General features: G+C 38.6%; 1 protein-coding gene across 11 annotated transcripts in view; it reads right to left on the bottom strand.

The window, feature by feature from the left end:
* The window catches only part of DOP1A (DOP1 leucine zipper like protein A), a 115,038-nt gene that overhangs the window by 18,551 nt on the left and 83,379 nt on the right, over positions 1-13,108 (bottom strand). For all 11 annotated transcript variants that reach the window (XM_027972311.3, XM_015097311.4, XM_042253174.2 and 8 more), the window contains 5 exons: positions 12,943-13,054; positions 12,653-12,835; positions 10,646-10,771; positions 2,800-2,934; positions 1,089-1,144 (listed from right to left, as the gene is read on the bottom strand). In XM_027972311.3, the coding sequence (XP_027828112.2) occupies positions 1,089-1,144; positions 2,800-2,934; positions 10,646-10,771; positions 12,653-12,835; positions 12,943-13,054 (612 nt within the window). The remainder of the gene's footprint in view (positions 1-1,088; positions 1,145-2,799; positions 2,935-10,645; positions 10,772-12,652; positions 12,836-12,942; positions 13,055-13,108) is intronic.

Below are 13,108 nucleotides of genomic sequence, written 5' to 3'. Positions count from 1 at the left end.
CTATATTTCCCCAGTCTTTACTGTATTTTCCTACTTTCTCTGAAAATTTCCTTATTTTGATAGACTGTGATACTGTGATAGAATATTTCTGAAAGCTTTATATTTTCTACTCTTATTATATGTAAAAAGAAAACCAAGCATACATACTTAAAATATCCAGTGTAACTTATTACAGTAGAAATTTTGCCACAGAAATACCAGTTCTTAACCACACTGACTCTCAAAATGCAGCTCAATAGATTTGTTTGATTACTGACATCATAGTTCCCTACTCCCTTCCCTATTCTCTCCACGTCTCTTTCTGTTAGCTCTTTCTCCTTCACCTACGAGCCTCCATCTCATCTAAGGGAGGGCTGTCAATCTATCCTGAATATCAGCCTCTCACCTCTAGAGAAATTAAGATTCTCTTTGTTTCTTCTTGACCTTAACCCGAACTCTTCTACCTAAACTTAGATTTTAGGCAGTCCCTATTCTAAATCACAACCACTTTAACCTAACTTTATAAATGTTAGTCATCAATCACAAACTGATGCGAAGTCTGATGATTAAAATGGAAAACATTCTTATAAGGGAGGATTAAAATTAAGGTTCTTGAATAAGAAGTTTATCAAAACTCAAATCAACGAAATTCTGTTCAGATGTCAGCTTAATGCACAACTGGAATGCCATAACAAGAAGATATTGTCATACCATTCCATTAGAAAAAAAAAACACAACAGATTGACGACCTTGCGTTCTCACCTATATCAAAATAATGGATCAATGGAAACAGGCATAATTTTAAGAATAGGATGTAGTTTGTTTATTTATAGTTAAATGATTTTCTTACAATTCAGTGTTTTAATGTCCAGTGTACTTTAATATACTTAGGTCTTTATATCTGTAGGATCCACATGACTGGGTCATTAAGAGGCCAGCTGCCTTTATTAATATTTCTACAAACAATGTTTTTCTGTTTCCATTATTAGTTTAGTTTTAGAAGGAAAAAAAAATAACTTCTTGAAAGAATTCAGGTGCCTTCTTCCTTGTTTCCTAACTTTTATACACTGCTAAATAAAGTGAGGAGAGATCCACAGCAGTTATCTTACCTTTGAATATAAGCATAGAAAAACTGAAGCATGCAGACTTCCAAAGAAAGATGTTTCTATAAACAAAAGAAACCGATTTTATAGTGAAGAAAAATGCTGCTTTTTCTTTTCCATAGTTACAACTACTCTGTATTTTACCAGGTTTAAATTAAAAAAATTAAAAACAAACAAAATCAAATGCTAGGTTGTCATTTGAATCATGCAGCTCCCTTCCATGTACCAGGCAAAACACAACAGCTCCTTAAAAAGCTGAAAATGGACAGAAAGAATCAAAAGATTCTCAGTTCCCACCCATCCCCTTATACAAAGCACACCCCAGCCATTATTTTTAAATGATCCATTGACTCTATAAGCATCAACACTTTTTAAATTTTAATCAGCCTATGCTTGGCTGGGCTATCAGAATTAGGTTGACTTTTTTTTTTTTAATAAAATGTAATTTAAATCTGTTTTACCACAAGTTTCTGTTAAATTAGGATAGGCAGGTAGGTATAGTTGGTTCCAAATTTGAACTAACTCCTAACAGCCTAAAATCTATTCTTTAAAGTTAGTGCTGAATGTAACATATAATAAAAAGAAGGTACTTGCCCTTAAAAATCAATAATAGACAAGAAAATAACACTAATGTCCACTTTCATTTACCCAATTTGATTCGTTATGTTTTGACACTAACTATTCCCTTGAAAATTTCCCCTTGTACCACATGAGGAAAAATCAAGTATCTGATGAATGCAGAACTCAGCATACTGAGAACAGGGTGGGCAGCAGTTGAGGAGTACAGAACTTGCTCTTATTTGATTTTATATTCTTCACACTTAGCCCAGTGTCTCTGGCACAAGTAGGTGCTCAAAATAATCACACTAAATTGAGCTTTCACAAGCAAATTTAAAATCCTATCACAAATGCCTCACTGGTGATTACAGAACAGTAAGGAAATTGCTAAAAAGTTAGTAAGGACACTGGCTATTTTTGTACATACTCTTTAGGCAATAGAAAAAATAATGCAATATTTTCAGATATGTGCAATAATTCTTTTAAGGAAATAATCAGGCCTATTTTGGCTTGGCTTAAAGTCTTATGTTAGCAGTTGCTAAATATATTTTAAGAAAATTGAACCTCTTAGTGTTGCTGAAATAAGGAGCAGAAAAAGTAGACAAGTTCATAACTTTACTACCTGTAGATTTTTAGGTCTGCCGAACTAGAGACAACGCACTGGGAGTGCAAAGACTTTGCCACTGACTTCTCGGTAGCACAGACTGTACAAGGTCAAGAAATGACACCAACCAGAACTAAAGTTATAGCAAAATGTGAGGCGCCTACAGACTTGAGACCCTCATTCCAAAGAGAGAGCAGCAAGAAGCTGTGAAAAAGGCACCGACCGAAGTAAACAGACCCTGGGCTCTGGCTTCTGTGCTTTTCCTCTACATGACCAGAAAAATCTCACCTAAGAATCTGGTCCCACACTTACTCACTGCCTTAGACGTACACATGGAGCACTACGAGCAGTGAACCGCTCTTCAGTGGCCGCAGGGAGGATCATGCCAGCGGGTCACCGTAGATACTGGTAACTGTTTTCATTAGGGCGGAGTGAGAAGACGTGCACTCACCTCGGCAATCTATTTAAAAGGGTGCAGTGTACAAAAAATACCTTCCCTACCAGGGTCATCTCTGAAACACAACTGTAAGCAAGTCAAAGGACAGCGCCTCTTACCTTGTCCTTGGCTATGGCTGGGGGCTGCTTTAAGACATCTTTCACAGTCTGTATGACAGTCTCTGCTCTCATGACACTGATAGACCGAACCAGCTCTACCAGTAAGAGCTGCTCTTCACTGGCTGCAGGAATAACCTGGAGAACACATCACTGTATTCACTTATGTACGGGTACAGGTAAATCTTTTAAGAGAAATCACAGAATTAAGAGAATATTTTATGGCCTCTTTTAATATAAAGGCCCTTTCATGCCCCTTGATGACTTTGGGTAAATTTCATTTTTTATCAATATAACACAGGTACATTGCTTCAAAAAGACAAACAGGACAAGGTATCTTTTAAGAAAAAATAGCAGTGTGCTTGCACTTATGCCCCAAAATGACCAGGCTCAACTCTTGGCTCTTTCCTATCATTTCTGAGTAATAATAGTGGTTGTTATTTTTCCTATTTCAGAATATTTTCTTCAATTTTACACATTATCTGCTGACATCCTACTTCAGAAGACAAAGTTCTGGTTCTATTACACTCTTCTCCCTATCCTTCCACCATAGTTACATCATAATTTCATTTAAATCTACACCCAGTATTCATGATTACTTATAGTTAGGTTGTATATTATCAGTATACATGTCTTCTCTCATACGACCTTTTGTTTTTCCTAAACTGCTTTTGTGTGCCAATTTTTAAAAATAATCTTTATTTATTCATTCCAACTGAAAAATCTTAACAAGTCTACATTAATAAGATAATCTGCTTCAAAGAAATATAATTGTTTTATTAAAATATTTATTTTTATTTATTTGGCCATGCCAGGTCTTAGTTATGGCATGCAGGATCTTTAGTTGGTGGCATGCAAACTCTTGGATGCAGTATGTGGGACCTAGCTTCCCAACCAGGGATCAAACCTAGGCCCCCTGCATTGAGAGTACAGAGTCTTAGCCACTGGACCACATGGAAGTCCCAATATAATCGTTTTTACTTTAATAGTTTTTAAGGATCTTCATAAGGAAACACTGAATATGATGAACTACGTCTGCAAACTTTCATTCATTTCAGAGTGGTTTATGATATGAAGAATTATTTATGCATATTTTATGTTTCTGCAATTTTCACTAAAATCATGATGAAAAAATAAAAGATATATGAATAATTACGTATCAACCAGAAGATGTATGAAATAAATGCATATATATCAATGGAAAGCATTATAATGCCCTATTCACAATGTTTTATATGTAAATGTGTTTAAAAATATGATAGTATATACAAGAGAACACAGTTTTTCTTATGCAGTATGACTTCAGTTGGATTTTTCTATCTTTATAAAAATAACCTTCCTTAATTGTCACAACATGCTTAATAGAAGTGTGTGCATATACACAAGTGCATTTCTGTGTCTACACTGTTTGTGTTTGCTTGGCCTTCTCTATCACAAGTTTATCCCCAAAGAATCCAACAACCGTAAGCCTCCTCTAATTACATGCTCAAAAACATCAGATCAGATAACTAACCTACCTTTTCCCCTTCCTGCTTTCTCTTGAGATATCTCTGATAGATGTCTTTCTGTTCTACCCTGGTTTGGTACTCTCTAGGCTTGCTATGTCGGAGAAGGCAATGGCACCCCACTCCAGTACTCTTGCCTGGAAAACCCCCTGGATGGAGGAGCCTGGAAGGCTGCAGTCCATGAGGTCGCTGAGGGTCGGACAACTGAGCGACTTCACTTTCACTTTTCACTTTCATGCATTGGAGAAGGAAATGGCAACCCACTCCAGTGTTCTTGCCTGGAGAATCCCAGGGACGGGGGAGCCTGGTGGGCTGCCGTCTATGGGGTCGCACAAAGTTGGACACGACTGAAGCCACTTAGCAGCAGCAGCAGCAGCAGCAGCAGGCTTGCTATATAGTATCATCTTGATACTTCTCCTGTGACCATCAGCCCTTCTTTTTTCCTGTGTTGGAACTTTTATTTCTTGGATCCCATGCTGCCTTCTTGTTTTATCCCTCCTCTGCTGGATACATCTTACAGCATTTGAGAAAGGGTGAATCAACTGCAATTTTTTTTGAGATACTTCAAAGTCAAAATTCACCTGAGTGACACGTTGGCTGGGTAAAGTACTATAGATTGAAACTAACTTTCCAATCATAAGTTCTAGTGTTGCTAATGATAAGTCATATCATCATCCATCGAATATGACCAGTATTTTCTCTTTAGAAGGTTATCAGACCTCCTTTTCATCTCTGGTGATCTGACATTACTTGCTGATCTTTATGTAGACAGATCTCTTCACAGTGCCTATAAAAACTCATTTCCTTTACTTCTGGGGAATTTCCTTGTACTATTTCTTAGATACTTTTCTCCCCTCATTTTTTCTATTTCTTCTTTCTTCAAAAAGATACTGCACCTCCAGTATCATTTCCCTAATTTAAAAGTCTCCTTTCCTGTATTTTCCACAACTCTAAATTTACATTCTATATCTGATATTTATCTACTTTCACTTCTCTTATACTGATTTTGTTTTGCTTCTGCTAAAAAATTTTGACATTTAAGACAATTTAAAATTTTTGCAATCAGTTCAGTCCAGTCACTCAGTTGTGTCCAACTCTTTGCGACCCCATGAATTGCAGCACGCCAGGCCTCCCTGTCCATCACCAACACCCGGAGTTCACTCAGACTCACGTCCATCGAGTCGTGATGCCATCCAGCCATCTCATCCTCTGTCGTCCCCTTCTCCTCCTGCCCCCAATCCCTCCCAGCATCAGAGTCTTTTCCAATGAGTCAACTCTTCTCATGAGGTGGCCAAAGTACTGGAGTTTCAGCTTTAGCATCATTCCCTCCAAAGAAATCCCAGGGCTGATCTCCTTCAGAATGGACTGGTTGGATCTCCTTGCAGTCCAAGGGACCCTCAAGAGTCTTCTCCAACACCACAGTTCAAAAGCATCAATTCTCTGGCGCTCAGCTTTCTTCACAGTCCAACTCTCACATCCGTACATGACCACAGGAAAAACCATAGCCTTGACTAGACGGACCTTTGTTGGCAAAGTAATGTCTCTGCTTTTGAATATGCTATGTAGGTTGGTCATAACTTTTCTTCCAAGGAGTAAGCGTCTTTTAATTTCATGGCTGCAGTCACCATCTGCAGTGATTTTGGAGCCCAAAATAATCTCTTATTTCATGGATGTAACATAATTTTACCTGTTGAAATTTACATTTTCTTCTGTTACCTGCGCTATTACTTTTGACTTTCTCTATCTACTTGTTTTGATCTTTATCCTATTTTCAGAGGCTTTCTTCATGTGACTGGTATTCCTTGGCTCTCTATTTCCCAGGTAGCTCAGCTGGTAAAGAATTTGCTTGCAATGCAGGAGACTCTGGTTTAATGTCTGGGTCAGGAAGATCCCCTGGAGAAGGGATAGGCCACCACTCCAGTATTCCTGACTGCAAACTTCCAAGGACAGAGGACTCTGGCAAGCTATAGTCCGTGGGGCCGCAAAGTTGGACATGACTAAGCACAGCACAGCAATAATAAAAACTACACACAAATAGATTTACAGAGGCCTTATTAAGCGCCATGTATTGCTAAGTGCCATATATATATGCATACCCTTCCCCCTCCCTTTCCTCTTTCCATCCACCCTCCCTCCCTCTGGTTCGGATTCTCAAAACCCCATTAAGCAGTATTGCTGCCCTGAGGACGTTATATATCTAGTGAGTGGAGAAGTCAATATGTGAACCCCAGGGACCTGGTTTCAAAGTATGAGGTCTTAACAACTATATTACTACTGCCTTTCAAAAAGAAATTAAAAGGTGATGGGAAGCCAAGCATTCAGGTGCCAGACTACTGGATAGGTGGCCCTTCCTGTGTAGTGCCAGCAGCCTAGTTTTGGAGTCCTTTTTGTTGTTGTTGTTGTTGTTAGGAGACACAAAAATTTAAGTAGCTTAGGCCTTTTTTCCTGGTCAGGCCATTTTCCTAGAGAGGAATCCTAAAGACTCCTACCTGAGGAACATAATGGCTTCCTGCCATCTTGCTGGGGTGAGGTTGATTCCATTTTTCAGAATGTAGACTTTTCCTGACTGCTATAGGCAGCATGATGTCTAATTCCTACCTGTATGAACCTTGTACTTGGATGCAATCTCAAAAATGACAGAATGATCTCTTTTCATTTCCAAGGCAAACCATTCAATATCACAGTAATCTAAGTCTATGCCCCGAGCACTAATGCTGAAGAAGCTGAAGTTGAACAGTTGTGTGAGGATCTACAAGACCTTCTGGAACTAACACCCCAAAAATGATGTCCTTTTCATCATAGGGGACTGGAATGCAAAAGTAAGAAGTCAAGAAACACCTGGAGTAACAGGCAAATTTGGCCTTGGAGTACAGAATGAAGCAGGGCAAAGGCTAACAGAGGTTTGTCAAGAGAACGCACCGGTCACAGCAAACACCCTCTTCCAACAACACAAGAGAAGACTCTACACATGGACATCACCAGATGGTCAACACTGAAATCAGACTGATTATATTCTTTGCAGCCAAAGATGGAGCAGCCCTATACAATCAGCAAAAATAAGACCAGGAGCTGACTGTGGCTCAGATCATGAACTCCTTATTGCCAAATTCAGACTTAAATTGAAGAAAGTAGGGAAAACCACCAGATCATTTAGGTATGACCTAAATCAAACCCCTTACGACTATACAGTGGAAGTAACAAATAGACTCAAGGGATTAGATCTGATAGAGTGCCTGAAGAACTATGGACGGAGGTTCGTGACACTGTACAGGAGGCAGTGATCAAGCCCATCCCCAAGAAAACAAAATGCAAAAAGGCATAAGGGTTGTCTGAGGAGGCTTTACAAAAGAAAAGAAAGAGAAAAGAAGAGAAGTGAAAGGAAAGATATACCCATATGAATGCAGAGTTCCAAAGAATAGTACGGAGAGAGAAGAAAGCCTTCCTCAGTGATCAGTGCAAAGAAACAGTGGAAAACAATAGAATGGGAAAGACTAGAGATCCTATCAAGAAAATCAGATATACTAAGGGAACATTTCATGCAAAGATGGGCTAAATAAAGGACAGAAATGGTATGGACCTAACAAAAGCAAAAGACATTAAGAAGAGGTGGCAAGAATACACAAAAGAACTGTACAAAAAAGATCTTCACGACTCAGATAACCATGCTGGTGTGATCACTCACCTAGAGCCAGACATTCTGGAATGTGAAGTCAAGTGGGCCTTAGGAAATATCACTACGAACAAAGCTAATGGAGGTGATGGAATTCCAGTTGAGCTATTTCAAATCCTAAAAAATGATGCTGTGAAAGTGCTGCACTCAATATGCCAGCAAATGTGGAAAACTCAGCAGTGGCCACAGGACTGGAAAAGGTCAGTTTTCATTCCAATCCCAAAGAAAGGCAAAGCCAAACAATGTTTAAACCACCACACAATTGCACTCATCTCACATGCTAGCAAAATAATGCTCAAAATTCTCCAACCCAGGCTTCAGCAGTCTGTGAACCATGAATTTCCAGATGTTCAAGCTGGATTTAGAAAAGGCAGAGGAACCAGAGATCCAATTGCCAACATCTGCTGGATCGTCAAAAAGCAAGAGAGTTCCAGAAAAATACCTACTTCTGCTTTATTGACTATGCCAAAGCCTTTGACTTTGTGGATCACAACAAATTGTGGAAAATTCTTCAAGAGATGGGAATACCAGACCACCTGACCTGCCTCCTGAGAAATCTGTATGTAGGTCAAGCAGCAAGTCAGAACTGGACATGGAACAACAGACTGGTTCCAAATTGGGAAAGGAGTATGTCAAGGCTGCATATTGTCACCTGGCTCATTTAACTTTTTGCAGAGTACATTATGCAAAATGCTGGGCTGGATCAAGCACAAGCTGGATTAAGATTGCCGGGAGAAATATCAATAACCTTAGATACTCAGAAGACACCACCCTTATGGCAGAAAGTGAAGAAGAACTGAAGAGCCTCTTGATGAAAGTGAAAGAGGAGAGTGAAAAAAGTGGCTTAAAACTCAACATTCAGAAAACTAAGATCATGACATTCCATCCCATCACTTCATGGCACATAGATGGGGAAACAATGGCAACAGTGACAGGCTTTATTCTTTTGGGCTCCAAAATCACTGCAGATGGTGACTGCAGCCATGAAATTAAAAGACTCTTGCTCCTTGGAAGAAAATCTATGACCAACTGAGACAGAATATAAAAAAGTAGAGACATTACTTTGCCAACAAAGGTCCATCTAGTCAAAGGTATGGTTTTTACAGTAGTCATGTATGGATGTGAGAGTTGGACTGTGAAGAAAGCTGAGTGCCAATTAGAATTAATGCTTTTGAACTGTGGTGTTGGAGAAGACTGTTGAGAGTCCCTTGGACTGCAAGGAGATCCAACCAGTCCATCCTAAAGGAGATCAGTCCCGAATATTCATTGGAAGGACTGATATTGAAGCGGAAACTCCAATATTTTGGCCACCTAATGTGAAGAACTGACTCACTACAAAAGACCCTGATGCTGAGAAGGGTTGAAGGTGGGAGGAGAAGGGAACGACAGAGGATGAGATGGTTGGATGGCATCACCGACTCGATGGATATGAATTTGAGTAAGCTCTGGGAGCTGGTGATGGGAGCCTGGCATGCTGCAGTCCATGGGGTCACAGAGTCAGACTGACTGAGCGAATGAACTGAGCTGTGAACCTTGCGCCCTTGGATCAAGAGTCTCTTTTCATAAACTCTTCACAAAGTAAACTTGACTCCAGCATCCTGCTGGGGTAGGGTAAGAGAAGTGGGTGGCTGCTCGGTTTGGGAAAAGGAAACTATAAACTTTCAATCAGCCCTCCAGATTTCAGCCCCATCCTAACTCTTTGCCTTCAGAAGTACCTGATACTTCTACTTCCAGACTGTCTATAGATTTACATCAGTGATTGATCCTTTGCTTGCAGCAAATCAGTAGAGCAGAGAAAACGCATATTGATATCTAAGTCAGTTATAACTCAGACATGTATTTTTTGTCGTGTAAAACTTTTTGACACTTGTGGTCATATGACATTTATGACCACACTTATGTGGTCACCCCTCCCAAGTTTTTGTTATTTAAAATTTTTTCACTCTCATTTTTGGTAAGAGGGACGATAAAAATGCATGTGTTCAATATGCCATGTTAAACCACATATGCTTAACTAACTTTAAATAATCCAAGTTCTCAATTCTGTCCAATGTAATATCTACTACTGAATCCTTACATGCAAAATGTCATATAAACGGAATGTTTATTTTTTATTACTTGAAATGTGTCAGCATACATGTAATATGAAATCAGCACAAAAATAAGATTAGAAACCTTCAGCTAGACGAATCACATATCTTATAGGAATAAATTATTTAACAGCCTTAGTAGTCCAGTGAGTCAGTATTTATATCCAATACAGAATAGTTTTTTGAGCTTTCAAACTCACAAAGCAACAGAATTTCCACATATATAATCTAAAGACAATATATGAATTACATTTAAGCAGTCACATTGTAACGAAAAGCTAATCAAGAAAATTTCTCTCCATACTCTTGCTATGAGCTTTAAATGACTATTATTTAAAAAAACACACTGTATCTGATTACCATTTCTATACAGCTACAGTTTTAATATAGGCATTTCTTTTTTCACATAAAGTATCTTTTATATTTAAGAAATTTAGGCAATATATTATTATCTAAACTGGAGGACAAACTTACTTTTCTGCAACCCACCCCATCCCAGCCCCTAATCCCATTGCAACTAATGGAAAATTGAAACTCAGCATGTATTCACCATATGCTTACCAAGTGAAAAAATTAACACATACCTTGGTCCTGGTGGGAGCTTTGTTCTGTCTTCTCTCATTCCACACAAAGGCAATGGCAGCCATAAAGTGAACACCATGATTCATTGAAATGGGCCCCAATAATTCTAGGATCTGCTGCCTCAAGTTCTAAAAAAATTTGAGCAAACCACAAGTACATTAAAAATTATGAAAGCATTAATAACTGGACTGTACTTTTAGTTTTTCTTGGAAGAATATACAGAACTTGTTTGTTTTACCACCTAAACCATGATAGTGAAGTAAAATGAAAGTCGCTTAGTCGTGTCCGACTCTTTGCAACCCCATGGACTATACAGCCCATTCAATTCTCCAGGCCAGAATACTGGAGTGGTTAGCCATTCCCTTCTCCAGGGGATCTTCCCAACCCAGGGATCGAACCCAGGTCTCCCGCATTGCAGGTGGATTCTTTACCCGCTGAGCTACCAGGGAAGCCCAAGAATCCTGGAGTGGTAGATAATGGTATCTGTGTGTTAATAATGGTGGAGGAAAGTTTAATAATGTTAAGAGATGCAACCACGGTCATTTTAGTTCAAAAGGAAAACAAATAACCTATAACAGTTTAATCCAAGTATTAAAATAAAACACCATTTTATTTAGATTTTCTATTGATTTCTAGCCTTCCTCCACAGTGCCAGGTGTGCTCCCACGCCTCCCAAGTCTAGGAAGTCAGATCTGGAGTAAGATTAGGTAATTGAGGGATATCAATTTGATGACTGGCCATAGCAAAACGCTTTTAAACATTCACATAATTTCCCGCTAAATATGAAGAAGAAACTTTGGGAAATATCTGAAAGTATAAGAAGAAAAATAATTTTTGAATCAACCATTAACTTCATCATCCTGAGATAGTCACTATTAGCTCATGAATTTTCTTTATTCCTTCTTCTGCAAATTATTTTTTAATATAATTAGAAACACAATATTTGTTCAATTATGTAAAATTCCTGTTTTACTAAACTTTTAAGCACTTTACATCGACTAAGAATTCTTCAAAACCATGATTATTAGTGGCGACATAATGTAACACCGAGTAAATAATTTACTTAACCATTCCCTTATTGGTCAGGATCTCTTTTTTCTTGCCATTAAATAAGGCTATGGTGGTGGTGGCTCAGTCGCTAAGTCTTGTCTGACTCTTGTGACCCCATGGAGTGTAGCCTGCCAGGCTTCTCTGTCCCTGGGATTCCCCAGGCAAGAATACTGGAGTGGGTTGCCATTTCCTTCCCCAGGAGATCTTCCCGACCCAGGGATTGAACCTGGGTCTCCTGCATTGCATGCAGATTCTTTCCTGACTGGGCTAGAGGGAAGCCCATAGTATCTATTATAAATAAGGCTGTAATAAATATTATACATATTTACATAATTTTGACTACTTTAGAATTCATTAGTAAAGAAGATTACTAGGTCAAAAACTATGTAACTTAAGGTTCTCTGTACATATTGCTAAACTATTTTCCAGGAGAGATTTGCACATTAAAATGTCAGCTTGAAATGTTCTAAAAAAGGGATAAAGTTATAACATGTATGACTGAATCTCAAAAATATTATGTCACATGAAAGAAGTCAGACAGAAAAGAGCAAATAATGTATTATTTCTTTTTTACAGGAAATGGCCTGAAAAAGCAAATTGATATACAGAGAAACCAGATTAAGGGTTGATAGTAGTTAGGGATGGGAACCAAGTGCCTGCAGATGGGCATGAAGAATCTTTTTGTGGTGATGGCTATGTTGAAACATTAGATTGTGGTGAGAGTACTAGAGCGCTTTAAATTTACTAAAAAAAAAAAATGTATTACATATGCTTAAAAAGTATGATTTTTTTTAAATGTCATTTCAAGAAAATAGTTAAAATTACTTGATAACTAATTACACAATCCACACAGAGTATCATAAATACTACTCAAATTATTCACAAATTTGGAACATAATCTCTAGAAGAGTTGTCAAATAGACTCTTGAGCTCCAAGGGTGAAGTGTGACTTATCTTACCTTTGTGGCTCCAAGGTTAATAGTGGTAACGGAGGCAGACGCAGCAATGGTCGTTTTTTCCGAAGAATCAGCCTGATGCAGCACGCTCCAAAGCAGTGTCACTGAGGACATGATCATGTGGAGGATCGAGAGGATTCCACTGCGGGCTTCAAACAGGTGTTTGTGATCTACGTTGACCAAAAGCTATCAAAGTCAGGGGAAAAAGAAACATCATTTACTGAGGTTTACAAATGGGGACCTATTAGGCCTCACAGTCTTTAAAAACCAGTCAAATATTTGTGCAGTCTCACTTGGTGATATTGTGTAGTAGGATCCAACAAACAGTAGTGGATAATGGCTGTGATCCCTTCCAAAAGGGTAAGAATCATATCTGGTGGGATAATTGATGCCATCCACAGAGGCCTGAAAGAAAATGTATCCATGTGAACACAAGTTCTGTGAACAAGAAGTTCGTGT

The sequence above is a fragment of the Ovis aries genome, chromosome 8 (assembly GCF_016772045.2).
Source record: "Ovis aries strain OAR_USU_Benz2616 breed Rambouillet chromosome 8, ARS-UI_Ramb_v3.0, whole genome shotgun sequence".
NCBI lineage: Eukaryota > Metazoa > Chordata > Mammalia > Artiodactyla > Bovidae > Ovis > Ovis aries.
Note: the sequence above shows the minus strand (reverse complement) of the source record. Positions and strands in the feature narration are given on the sequence as shown.